This window comes from Embiotoca jacksoni, unplaced genomic scaffold (assembly GCF_022577435.1).
Source record: "Embiotoca jacksoni isolate LCO1_2020_lvr unplaced genomic scaffold, fEmbJac1.0.p SCAF_14, whole genome shotgun sequence".
NCBI lineage: Eukaryota > Metazoa > Chordata > Actinopteri > Embiotocidae > Embiotoca > Embiotoca jacksoni.
The window spans coordinates 264,680-278,930 of record NW_027185274.1 but is presented as its reverse complement, the minus strand read 5'-3'; the positions used below and the strand labels follow the sequence as shown (position 1 = coordinate 278,930).

General features: G+C 40.5%; 1 protein-coding gene across 4 annotated transcripts in view; it reads left to right on the top strand.

Annotated features, from left to right (window-relative positions):
• Positions 1–12,489, top strand: part of sorl1 (sortilin-related receptor, L(DLR class) A repeats containing) — a 98,613-nt gene extending 86,124 nt beyond the window's left edge. For 2 of the 4 annotated variants that reach the window (XM_069147345.1, XM_069147344.1), the window contains exons 40-48: positions 55–145; positions 1,840–2,030; positions 2,725–2,844; positions 4,766–4,930; positions 5,291–5,465; positions 6,045–6,151; positions 6,388–6,577; positions 6,745–6,957; positions 8,975–12,489. In XM_069147345.1, the coding sequence (XP_069003446.1) occupies positions 55–145; positions 1,840–2,030; positions 2,725–2,844; positions 4,766–4,930; positions 5,291–5,465; positions 6,045–6,151; positions 6,388–6,577; positions 6,745–6,957; positions 8,975–9,042 (1,320 nt within the window). In that variant the 3' untranslated portion in view covers positions 9,043–12,489. Of the gene's footprint in view, positions 1–54; positions 146–1,839; positions 2,037–2,724; positions 2,845–4,765; positions 4,931–5,290; positions 5,466–6,044; positions 6,152–6,387; positions 6,578–6,744; positions 6,958–8,974 lie in introns of all 4 variants that reach the window. The other 2 variants (XM_069147342.1, XM_069147341.1) reach the window with 1 other exon arrangement.
• The last annotated feature ends 1,762 nt before the right edge of the window (positions 12,490–14,251 follow it).

Genomic DNA, 14,251 nt, shown 5'->3' with positions numbered 1-14,251 from the left:
TTTCTGTGTGCACAGTATTTGTGTTGACTGATGGGCGTTTTGTGATTCTTTCAGGTGAAACAGTACATTGTGATTCTGTCCTGGCAGTTTGATACCCACGTTAAGGAGAGCAAGAATTATTCAGTCACCGTGGGGATCCTTAAAGGTACCGTTGCTGTGGGATTTTATTGTCTGTTTTAATGTGGTGTTATACACATACAATGCCTATAAAAAGTATTCATCCCCTTGGTGTTTCACCCTTTTGTTGCTTTTATACATGAAATCATGGTCAATATAATTTGGCTTTTTTATTTTACAAGAATTTGCAAAAAAAGCTTCCTTCATGTCAAAGTGAAAACAGATTTTTACAAACTAATGTCAATTAATTAAAAATATATAGTGTCAAATAAGTGTTTGCATAAATATTCACCCCCTTTAAAGTGACTGACCTAATTCAACAGAGGTCCAGCTAGTTGATGCCAGCAGTGTCACAATTAGTGAAATTGAGATCACCTGATGTGTGTCAAGTGATTGTAGTATAAAAACACCTGTCTGGGAGGTACAGTCTCTGGTTCATCTGCTACAATTGCAACATTGCACAAAAGAACACTCCAAGCAACTCAGAGATCGTTGAAAAGTATAAGTCAGGAGATGGCTACAAAAAGATTTCCAACTCACTGGACATCACACAGAGTTCAGTTAAATCCATCATTAAGAAATGGAAGGAGTATGGCACTTGTTTAAATCGGCCTAGAGCTGGCCGTCCTCACAAACTGAGTGACCGGGCAACTGGTGAGGGAGGCCACCAAGACACCTACGACCACTCTGAAGGAGTTAAAAGCTTCAGTGGCTCAGATGGGAGAGACTGTACATACAACAACTGTTGCCTGGGTTCTTCACCAGTCGAAGCTGGCAGATGGCAAAGAGAAGGCCAATGTTGAAAAAAGCTCATATGAAATCTCGCAGGGAATTTGCCCAAAGGCATGTGGGAGACTCCACGGTCAATTGAAAAAAGGTTCTTTGGTCTGATGAGACAAAAATGTAGCTTTTTGGCCATCAGACTAGATGCTATGTTTGGCGAACACCAAACACTGCACATCACCACAAACACACCATCTCCACCGTGAGCGTGGTGGTGGCAGCATCATGCTCTGGGGATGCATCTCAGCAGCAGGCCCTGGAAGGCTTGTAAAGGTAGAGGGGAACATGAATGCAGAAAAATATCGGCAAATCTGACTCAGTCTGCAAGAGAACTACAACTTGGGAGAATATTTATTTTCCAGCAAGACAACGACCCCAAGCATACAGCAAAAGCTACACAGAAATGGTTCAAAGACAACAAGGTGAATGTTCTGGAGTGGCCAAGTCAAAGCCCAGATCTCAATCCAATCGAGAATTTGTGGCTGGACTTGAAAAGAGCTGTTCACGCCCGATCCCCGAGCAACCTGACAGAGCTTGAGCTGTTTTGCAAGGAAGAATGGAGAAAAATTACAGTGTCCAGATGTGCCAGCCTGATTGAGACATATCCACACAAACTCAGTGCTGTGATTGCAGCCAAAGGTGCATCTACTAAATACTGACCTGAAGGGGGTGAATATTTATGCAATCATTTACTTTACATTATATATTTGTAATTAATTTACATTATTTTGTAAAAATCTGTTTTCACTTTGATATTAGAGTTTTTTTTTTTTGTTTTTTTTTGCAAATACATGTCAAAAAAAGCCAAATTATATTGACCATGATTTCATGTATAAAAGCAACAAAAGGCTGAAACATCAAAGGGGGGTAAATACTTTTTTAAATGCATTGTACATGTTTGTTAAACTGTAAGGTTTTGATGGTGGTCTGTGTTTCTAGCTACAAACCTGACAGCAGGGACAGTTTATGAAGTGGCTGTGTGGGCTCACACCAGTATAGGAGACAGTCCCACCGCTCTGTCCCATCACCAGACCGCTGGCACCCAGCCGGACCGACCCCTTCTCAAAGCCAGGGCTCTCAACCAGACAGCTGTGGAGTGCACCTGGACCATTAGCGGACCCCCTGCGCAGGTACAGGTAAATCACACACTCAGTATCTAAAACGAGAGAATTTTACCGCTGTTACAGCATATTGTCAAATATTTCTCTTATTTTTAAAGTAGATGGTGAGAGCAGGCGTTGGACAAGCAGAGTGTGAGTGGTAGCTACTGCGTTAGCTCCCTGACATACGTCCACTGAAGAGATTCTGTTCAAGAAATACATGAAAATTAAGTTGTATATAATATACAATTTTCACTGCCATCAAAGGGTTTTGAGTATTTGGTTCACACGTTGTGTATTCGTACCCACATTCTCCTAACCTAGTTTGTTTTAATACATCCCAACTATTCAATGGAAAGTCAGCATTGTCTCAATTAGCCACCGAGAAGAAGAGTTAGTCGTCGGCTAAACTACTCACAACTTAAATACATGAGCAACTTGCTGTATGTGAATAATAATTAGTTTGACGCCTTCATAAGCCAAAAACGTTGGGAGTCACTGCAGCATCACGCTTAAATGGAACCTTTGATCCAATGTGCAAAACCTCTTAAAAACAGGTAGATCACATGTTCTGTGTCTTGAAGAGAAACTGCGTTTCGATTCAACACTTCCTTTTGACAAGGTTTATTGAGTTTACGAGGCTTCATAAGGGAGCACAACACTGAGCACACTTTTACTGAACCATGTCGTGTGTGTGTGTGTGCGTGTTTGTGTGTGTAAACAGGTGTACGGTGTGTTTTATGCCACCTCTTTCCTGGATTTGTACCGCAGTCCTCGTCAAGTCCGCACCACCTCTCTCAGCCTCACAGTGACTGTAGACAGTGATGAACAGTATCTCTTCCTGGTGAGTCCTTCCTCTTTCCCCCCTGACCAAAAACCGGTTCCGTCCAGTCTGAGACATGCTGATTCTCTTTTGTCTTCAGTATACTCTTTAAAATACCTGCAGATTTTCTTTGTACTGTAATTCACTGAAGTTTTTATTCCTAGTTGTGTGCTGTAATGATAAAATCCCTCCATTGTTAAGTCAGGAGAGACATCTTGGCAGATGTTTAAACTCCCAGATGTCTGAAGTGTCATCTGAAGCAGTCGCATGATTCAGTCAATCCCTCTGTGTTTTTACACTAAAAAAAGTTTGTTCTGGCAGAAAGCTAAATTTGTTTTACCAGAAAACTTTTTTTTTTAATGATAACACGTGTGAGGAAGCTGGAGGGTTAAATCCCCCCAAATCTTTCCACCTAAAAAACTAAACGTGTGCACGGAAGTGGAAATTATTCAGTGTGAAGTTTAACAAATGCACATGCAAAAAGAAGCGCACTGCTCCACAGTGGCGCCATCCCCTGTTTGTACGGGAAGGTGGTGCTGGAGGTGTTACAAGCGGTTTATTAAAGCTTAGTCGTGAAGAATCAATTTAAATGCAAGCAATTGATTTTAAAATGCAAAACTACAGGTACAGTAATAAAACTAATCTTAAATCATAGTGAGGGTTTAAATCTGGCACACAGATGGTTAGCTCAGAATTTAGCATTAACAGCATAAATGTGTGGACCCAACCTGCAGTGTGTCAATGATACAGGCTGCTGCTGCTGGTTTAATTATGTGGGGAGTGTTTTCTTGTCACACTTTACACCCTTTGATACCAAACAATCATGTTTTGACTGTATTGTTGCTGACCAGGCACATTTCTTAATATCCTGTGTATAATTCTGTGTATAATACAAGAAACGTATTGGCCTGAACTGGAAAAATGTGAAAAACCTGACAATTGAAGTGAAGGTAAATAAAAACCAAACACCTTCGCAAGGTAAACTCTATGTATGTACTGTATGGATGTAAGTAAAGAACAGTTACTTAAAGTTTGTGCTCATGCACACAAACAGTTATGTTAACTATAAGAAGTGAAAGCTTGGATTTCTTTAACAGTTTAAAACTATAATTACAAATCACTCTGCTCTTAAATGTTGTTTCTGAATGTGTTGTCTACTTGTTTTTGCCTACTGTGTATTTATTTTGTTTTAAACTATACTCTTGGCATCACTGAAAACGAGAGCATCCTCTCAATGATTTCTCAAGATTTAAATGAAAGTTGGGGTATATTTATACGAGCAGAATTATTATTTTTTTTGTCTCATTTTAAACTGAGATTCACAAAGAACAAAAAAATTAGCTAAGAGGGGGGGAAAGGCTTTTCCACATTTTGGTGCTTTTATGCTTTGAATACACGTATGGAGGTCAGCATGCAGGGACGCTGGAAACAAATTGCTAAAGAAACAATTAATTATTGAATGAAAATAAATACGGATGATGGTTCTCACAGGTGATATTCTAAAAGATATATTGTATTTACGATCATATAAAACTGAGGGAACAAATCTTTAATTTATGACCTGAAGGAATTAATCATCTAAATAATTTGTCATTCGTTTTCTGAATTGAATTTGAATTGATTTAATAAATCAATAAATACAAAACAAAAGATAACAGTGGTACTGTCAGGCAACACGTAAAGCTGTTCAAAGCTGCGACTCCCTCACATTTTCAACTAGATCTAACGTAATAAAACCATATTTATTACAGGAGTACTTTGTGGCATTGTAGTCAATTTTAATTGAAGTGTTGTTCAAAGACACAAGTAATAAAACTGATTCATACATAAGTAATTAGACAGAATGGGTAACAAATCTGGGAGTCACTCAGTCAGTTGTTCCCTTTACTATCTGCCCGTGATTTTCCCAGAGCCATCTTTAACCTCTGTGGTGTGTCTCCAGGCGCGGGCAATCTCTCCCTTTGTGGGTCCTCCCTCTGACTACGCTGTGGTGAAAATGATTCCCAACGAGAGGCTGCCACCCAGGAACCTCCACCGAGTGAGAGTGGACAAGACTCAGGCCACGCTGAAATGGCAGCCGCCCTACGACACCCCAAACACAAAGCTGGTACGGCGCTGCCTCCTGTTACTCTGGTGATAGTCATGAATTAAGATTAGCATCAGGGATGTCATCGGGAACATGTGACAGGATACTTTCTAGATAAAAACGTTGGCCACAGTATTTTCATTATTTACAGTTGGATGGCTCTTGAACCTTACAACTTTGGTGTGTGTTTACCCCACCACAAGCAGCTGTGTGTGGTTTTATTTATTTATTTATATGCAATTTATTTATTGCATTAAATTTGGCCAGTCCAAAAAAAAAAAAAAAAAAAAAAAAAAAAAAAAAAAATGGAAGGCTCTCACCAATAACATATACTTCAAGGCCTTTAAGATTTACCTTCTCTGTGTGTTCCTGTCTCATCAGACATATGCAATCCACGTTCGGGATGCGATCCGTAAAGTGGAGCGGGACTACAAGGTGACCAGCCAGAACAACACGGTGGAGTACTGCCTGAAAGACCTGGAGCCCGGAGGACGATACAGCGTCTCTGTCCGCCTGCGCAACATGAGCAAAGAGGCCAGCTTCACCCTCAGCACAGGTGTGTACCTGTCCACAACATTCACACACATATGGTATGTTAATGGAGTCATCGCAGGAAGTTCAACATCGGCTGCAAGGATTAGATGATTGACTGATTAGTCCATCAAGAACATGAAGGAACACCAGTTTTTCTCGATTTGCCATTTTACAAATTTTAACGATCACGATCTATAAATTAAATAGAGTTTGGCCGACTGGGATGGATATTTATGCCTATTTTGGGGCCAAATCAACTGAAATTCATCGTTGATTGCACCTCTAGTTACAGCATATACTGTATTTAGGCTGGTTTCTACAAGACCTGGCTGCCTCGCATTCAGGATCCGACATGGCCACCAGAGCTGATTGCTGCCGTTCTGTCTATTTCAGACAGAAGCCGTGTCAAGCTACACAGAGAGAGTAGATCAGTCAGGCAGAAAGTCAGCCACCGGAACAAATATGTAAATTCATAACAAATTCTATAGGGCTGAATGTATTAGTAACTGTGCAGCAGGCTCAAGTCTTTGGAGTGCTGTGAAAAAAGGGATTTCATGATAAAAACACTACTCATTAAAAATGTAATTTCCCTCTGCTGCAGTTCCTCTTCCAGCTCCAGAAGCCCTGAAAATCTTGACAGAGAATGACCACGTGTTCCTTTTCTGGAAGAGTCTGGCTGTCCGAGAGAAGGGCTTCAATGAGAGCAGGGTGAGATGCCACTGAGTAATACTGAATGTCTGTTTCACGGTACAGCTTCCTCTGCCCTGCTCTAAGGTTGCATTGAGGCTTGGATAAGGATTCTTTTTGATTTGAGATGTCTTTAAGAGTCGTAGCAGGCTTCATTGTGTAAATTCTAACAAAAGAATAATCTTCTCAAGTGTTGTGCTTTTATAGCCCTTTCATTTGTGCTGTTATCATCCTCCACTGACTCTCTTGCTTTCCAGGGGTATGAAGTGCATGTGTTTGACGGCGTGACCAACCAGACGTCGTACCTGGGTAACACCACAGAGACCTACTTCCGGATCAGCAGCCTGCTGGTGGCACACAACTACACCTTCTCTGTGCAGGCCCGCTGCTTGCTCAATGGTCAGCTGTGTGGGGAGCCTGCACTGCTGCTCTACAACCAGATGTCAGGTACCGTTGCATTCAGACACAGTCAGATCAAGACTGGTAACGACTGGTCAAACCTAAATTGCTCGCAGACGTGGGATATTATTTTGAAATCTTGCAAAACATAATATGCAACAAAAAAATGCAATTTTCCATTCATGCCGTAAATGTTCTTTTCCCCGCCTGTTCAGGGGCCAGGGATGCCGCCAAAAGCCAGAGCCACTCAGGAGACATGGCAGCGGTGGTGGTCCCAGTCCTCTTCCTGCTGCTGCTGGGAATGTGCGGCGGCCTGGTGGCGCTCTACCTTCGACACCGCCGGCTGCAGAACAATTTTACCGCCTTTGCTAACTCCCACTATAACTCTCGTCTGGGCTCTGCCATCTTCTCCTCCGGGGATGAACTGGGTAAACAACAGTTTGTGTTTTTTGTTCAGGCCATCCAGATCTTGTTGAGGTGAAAACACTCACCTGCAGAGATCAGTAGGGTTCAGGACCGGGTTAATTTCCTACGACTTAGCTGTGTTTCAGGGAGTGCAGTTTACACTCTTGATAAGTGGGAAGACTGTTTTGGGATGGTGTGTGTCGCTGCATTTTAAAATTCCCAGGGATTTCTCAAGTAAATTGATGATGGAAGGGATTATGAGAAGGTGAACCTGTGTTGTATGGATCTATATATCTGCTGCTTCTCGAGACTACAAGAAGACAAATGCTTTGTGCCTCAAGACACTTTTCATACAGCGAAAATTCACTTTTAATGCTTTAGTTAAATGAGACCATCTTCCAAGTCAGTCAGTTTAAATCACTGTTAACATGGAGGCTTGGAGAAATGTAGTGTACTCTAACAGCCCCATAGGCTCTGAGATGCTGTTTAAATAGTCTGGATTCCTAACTGCTAGCTGAGTCTTAGTGTGATGATGAAAGGATGGATCTTATTCTGTGATTGTTTTTAGGAGCCTGCAGAACATCACCAGATAGCTTAAAGTGACCGCAGTGTTTCACATACGTACTTAGAAGGGCTCATCCAGGTAGTTAACATCACTTGATTTCAATCAGATAAATCTTTCATTAGAATACCTTTCGTCACTCTAATCAAAAAATTGTTTGGGCCACACACCTAAGTTGGGTTTAGAGGCTTCACTGTTGCAGCCACCAAACTAGCTTACACCAATATCCTGCATGTTAGGCTCACTGGTAAATTCTAGGATTGAGCAATACATCTGCATTTTGACGAAAAATCAATATCTTTTCTTTGGAGATATGGGATTTACATAACATTTTTCCTCCCATAGTCTAGTACAATTTATTGTATTGGTTAACCCATAGTCTAGTACAATTTATTGTATTGGTTAAAAAGGACGCAGTACTTTCATTCTTATTTTTCAACAATAAGGTAGTGGAATTTGATAACTATAGCCCTTTTTTCTTCTAAAGTAACTCGCAGATCTGAATCTGTGAAATCTGTAAATTTTAATTTCCGGCAGGTAATTAACTGCTGTGATGAGCAAATTTAGAGCAAATTTAAGAGAGCAGCAACACCGCGACCAGTAGCACAGAGATGCCGGAAACGTGTTGTGATATCTCAAATGTAGCTTTGACTTACAAATGAATATTCAAACCACTTTGGAGAAAATGTCGAGATATATATATCGTATATTGCCATTTAGCCAAAATATATCTGGATGTGTCTGTATTTGTCCATATCACCCAGCTCTTGTAAAAATCTACCGTCAACTGACAGAACAAAACCTGGGTTACACTTTCCCCCTCTAAACTGTTCAAGTCTCTGCGTCCACATGAATCACATGCCACGCCAACGTAAGTCAATTATTGACCCGTAGGAAAGACTGGATAGTAGCCAGTAGCACTGTGTGTGCGTGTCTAGAATAATCATCATCTGAACATGTGAATCAAAATCAAACTGCATTGGGAAACTTATTTCTTATTCTCACATTACAGCAGAAAAAAATGCTGCTCACGTGTTGAAAGGAGCCTGCATTTAGTAACCTGCATTTTCAGAAGTGTCAATCTGTAACTTCTCTTATCATATTGCAGGGAAAAGACCTTTTTCTAATAGAAAATTTGGATTACACATGCAGTATAAGATAAATCCTCTTAAACATCTGCCACCTGTAGAGAACTATCATAAAACGTCACCTCTACAGAAATGTGTTCTTTTTTTGATAATGAGCAGCTTGGATGTTTAAAGCTGCATTCTGGTTTTGGCCACTAAGGGGCAGTTGAACAACCCGGTCGGACATACCTTCTTAAGTATATAGCTAGCATATTAGCAAATAGCTGAGTGAGTGTACCTCTAAATGCACCTATGATCCATTGCTATTACAGAAAATATTTATACTTGCAGCTTTAATTCTGACATTAGAGACATTTTATAAAGAGACTCTGTTTTTATGTCCTCTCGTAGGTGACGATGATGAGGATGCTCCCATGATCAGCGGCTTCTCAGACGACGTTCCCATGGTCATCGCGTAGCAAGACGTCCCTTTGTCACCTATTTCTCTCTCTTCCCTTCTCCTCTTTTCTTCTCCCGCCCCTTTAGTCCCCTTCACTCGCCATCAGTGGCGCGGTACAATGGAGCGCAGAGCCAACAGAGTCCATCGATGGGAGTCTCCCCCGATGAGCAGGAAACCTGAAGAAAAATGGAAAAGCGTAAAGAGAGAAAGAGATATTTTTCAAATATACAATGCACTTTTTTTGGATGCGCAATAACTTATTTTTTATAATATTAAATATATATATATATGGGGTCTAAAAAAGGAATGGGAGGAAGATGTGGACACTGAAGCAAACTGTGAAGGATTTGAGTTTGTTGCGGGCACCAGGTAAAGAAAGACCCTATTTGTAATGCAAACTCACTATCCATAGGAGCGGTCCATTGCTTAAAGCCAAAATAAGCATCCAGAGACTGGAACATAGAATGCAAAAAATACACACATACACACACTGAAAAAAGCAAACAAATATATAGATATGCTGTATACAAATTGTACAAATAGAAAATATGGGAGCAGTAATAGTTGCATATTTTGGTAATAGTGCAGTTTGTACTATAGCAGTGTATGTAACTGGTGCCCAGTGTCAGGCAGTTGGAAGAGTTAACTGTGGATCATATTTCATCATTTACAGAATCTGAATCAGTCGTCTTGTCAAACCAGTTTGGAAACTGTTGATTATTGTAAACAAAATCTTTAACACTCAACAAACAGATCAGTGATCGATCGACTTGCGGCACCATGTAGTGTCCTCGTAGACACACTTTTATTTTTCCACAACCAGCACACTGTTGTATGAATGAAGAGGCAACACACGTACCATGATCCGAGAATAAACCTGGCTTTGAAGCGGGAACACGTCCTCCCCGCATTGCCGAGATCATCCAAACCGTTTGTAAATATTGGCTTTTAATATGTCCTCTCCTCGTTATGCTGCACCATATCATTTTGTAAAATGTGTATTTTTTTTAAAACAAAATTTTGAATCATTCAGGACCACCAATATTCTCATCCCCAGCATTTTGCCATAGCTGTAGTCACAGAGGAAGTGTGTTTGGGGTTCTCAGGGAACTGTGTCGGAGCGGACACCAGCGCAGCACCACCATCACCAACATGGCTTAGGCAGCACTGTCAATCTACTGTTGAATAGGTACAGAGACCTTTGAAGAGGTAATGGGGTCAGCGGTGGGTGGAATGACTGGCAGGCACAGATTATTGTCAGCAGTTGTGATGAAGAGTCAGGCTCAGGCTAACTGTCTGGTTTAGATAGAGAGTTTAAGGATCAGTTCCTTTTTTTTTTTTTTTAAACCTCTTGTTGTACTTAACCGTGCATATAGTTTGCTTTTATTTGGCCTGGGTTTTAGATGTATTTTCCCCCCAAACCTCACTGCATCACTGGAACTCCTTTTAGCCGAAGAACTAGTCCTTATGAAAACTGTCGACACTGTGTTCTGTGGATTATCCAGAGTAAAGCTTTTCAGTCACAGCAGAAAGTGGCACAGCAAAATTAAATTCAGTGCCTGTCCTCGTAAAACAGGTGATACTAGAAGCTTGTTCACATTGTGGGTTAACCTGCAAAAACAAAACATATAGTTGTGGAAATGTTGTGATGTAATTGTCAAACAAACTCTTTTAATTTCCCAAAACGGCCAGAGGGCCGTTTTCCAATGGCTCCGAACAAACAGTTCAAAACTTTCATAAACATTAAATTTACGAGGATTTAAAAATGTCCGAGAAGCCAAAACTCTCACATATTTGATAAAACCACCAGTGGGTAATTTTTTTTGTCCGCCGGCTAGACATTTACACGATTGATCATTTCAACACTAATAACACTGACTACTTGTGTCCCCTTTTTATTTTCGAAAGTAAATGTTTTCAACAAATGTTTCATTCTCCGTATGTCAACAGCTTCTCGCGAGTAACAGCGGTGTTTTTCTGATAGCTGTCCATTCTCTCAAAGTAGTAATCATGAACTAGTACTGGTTCATTGGTTGATGGGTTCTTTTGTGAAAAAGTTCGTCAAGGTTTTCCCCTGAACTCAAAGCTGATGTCTTCGAAAACCTTTTTTTGTCAAAAAAAATAGTTCAAAACCCTGATGATCATTAAAACAGGCTATTAACAGAAGAAAAAAAAAGCAGCAGTCTTACATCCGCGGAGACTCAGCTGTTTGGCATTTATATTTCTAGCCACAGACAAATAAAAGCAAAACTAAGTGCTCGGTTAGCTACCACAAGAGATGCAGAGATGAAGTTGGTTGTTTCCTGTCTTGGAAGCAGCTGATCGGACAGAGATGAAAACCTGGGAGGATGTTATCTGTCTCAGTATGTACATGTCTGTAAATGTTTCAACACAAACAAAACATTTGTTCCCCCCACCTCCTCACCTGACTCTTTACTGAAAGTCCATTAACTGATGTTTGTGTTTTGCCTCTGGCCTTGAGCCATTTGACCTGATGGTGTCCTGCTTTCTATTGACCTTGTTCTTGTTTTTGTTTGTAAAGACGTCGTCATGAATGTATTTTATATCTGTACTTTTTAAGGTATTGTCCCAGCTCATTCTGCTACTGTCCCCAACTGTGAAGTCAGTGCATACTCTTTTTTTTGCCCGTTACTACAGTGAAGTTGTAAATCACCCCTTCCACAGCGGAACACACCGTCTTTATGTTGTTACTCTGTAGACCGGCTTCTGCAGACGACTTCCAAATTCCAATTTACTCTCAGAGCAACAAACTATTTCTGTCAGGTAGAGCCCCCATATTTCCTTTCATCATGTCATTTGTCCCCAAAACATCAGATGGTGTCTGTGCTGACATTTTAGGTTTCCACCAGATTAGTGCTTGACTTCCCGCCGCTCTTTGCCGTGCTCATGACGTACTTTATTCTGTTTCTTGGCCTTAAAAACTGATTCTTCTGGCATTGATGCTGTTTTTTGCTCTGTTGACTTTCTGTTTTGCCACATAATGCCTTATTAGAACACATCGGGTTTCTATGTTAATGTACTGTTTGTATAATAGAACACGTGCACACGCATGCATACGCACACACACAGACACACTCTCCACTTGTACACAAGGCTGAGGAGGAATTTCCTGTTAGGGCATTCGGTTAATTTTGTCGAATCACTGCTCCTTTCTGCGCTGGCCGCCGCGAGCCGGCCACTTAGTGTTTTTAGTCAAGTTTTACACATGTACAAAGTATAATTATTGTTTATTATGTGGCCGTTTACTCCCCACCTGTCTTTATGTTGACTCTTGTCAAATAGTTTGCTTCAAAATGTCGTTTGGCACAGAGTTTGTTGTTGGACTTGGTTCAAAGATGTTCATGTCTTGCTTGCTTGTATCGGAGATTGCAAGAAAATGAGATGTTTGGAGAAGCAGTGTGAGGTGTTTTAAAAACCACTTATACTGAAATAAACTTCCTGAAAATGAACCTGCCGTCCCCTTTTCTTTAATGCAGTGTTGGTAAAAGTGAAGAATTAAAATGAACAGATCTGTCTCCATATTGAAACCATATGTGATCAAACACTAACACATACTTTGTATGTATACAAGAGGCATGTGCACATGAATGAGGACTCATGTTACAGTCTCTCGAACCCTGGGAAACTAGAAGAATGACTGAAAGGGATGTGGAGCCTGCAGTGTTATAATGTTAATGTTGTAAACAATTCATTCTTTAAAATCCACTTTTATACACGGGCTCACTCTGACCAAACGAATGTGGGCTGTCAGCTCCTATTCTTTGACTTTGTTACATATCTATAGACTGATGGGGCCTAACTAGTTTCATGGACTTAAATTATAAAATAAAAATAATTGTAATCCGTTACATTTACTGAGGAAAAATCTGTAATTCAATCAGTTTGTATTGAAAAGGTTGTGGGTACAGAGAGGTTATATCTGAATATAATCTTTTCAGTAAAAAGCTTATATCTAGAATATAATATTCATTCAACTGATTTACATATTTTCTCCCCACAGGAATGTCTTCTCTCACATCTGGACAGTCAGTCTTTTGTCTCTTGTTTGAATTGGCACTGCCTCTTGCCTGCCAATCAAATCAATGTGCATCGCTCGAACTGCCTACGATGAGGTTGCTAGCCATCCCTGTGTTCCAATATCCATACTACCATACTAGCCAGAAATGCCAGAAAACGAGTTACTATGTCCCACTGCATAGTATGTTAAATGTAATATGACAAAAGTACCACGATGTCCTCCTACTGTCGTATCTCGCATCCGTTCGCATTAAATAGTATGGTAGTATGGATATTGCAACGCAAGGTGTATATAAAAGTGTTCGTAGCTTCCAGGTTTGAAAAATGAGGCTGATGCAGAAGCGCCTTAAGCTGCAAATACCACCGAGGGCCACTAGGGGTTGGCTCAAAAAGCCTCCAGCGCACTAGAACTCTACTAGCGCACTAGAATACAACTTCTCGTGAAATTTTAAATCCATAAATTTTTTCCACAAGGTATTTCAGTTTTCCTAGCAAAAGTCACAAAAGTCACTCCTTATTAGTTCCCTCCCTCCCCTCCAGCTTGTCCTAATATGGTCACTTCTGTCTCCAAACAGGTCCAAACTAGCAAGATAGCGATGGCCAATATCCAAACTCGAGGTTTTATAACATAACATCACTGTTGGTTGCAGCCATAGACTGTATTTAACAGTTACCGCTTGTCCAAATCACATCCTTTCTCTTACTTCAAATCAAGAGGGTGAAAGTTCAAGGTGCATTTTTATGATGAAGTAGTATGTTCCAATTGTATACATACTACGTGCAAGAGTACATCCTCTTTAAGGGTAGCTGCAGTACATACTAAAAGTTTAAAGAAATAGTATGCGATTTGGAACACAGGGCAAGTCCTCAGATAAGACGAAATGTGCAATTTCTGCACACAGCACAGCAGGTACCTTCATTATTTATATAAATATACTGAGGCGTTATTGTGAGCTTGCAGTAGCCTTACTAACCAGCACCACCGATGCAACACATTTTTTGGTGGCTCAGGAAGCTGAAAATTGCACCTAATAGTATTACAGTATGACCAGCAGGTGGTGCTGAAGCACCACTGCTTAGCTCAATTCAATATTAAAGCCATAAAGTACCGGCAAATAGTGGGTTTTTATTATGCAGTTTGTTTTGCAAAGTTAAAACCATTATATTTTCAGCTGTGTTTCCTTGAAACT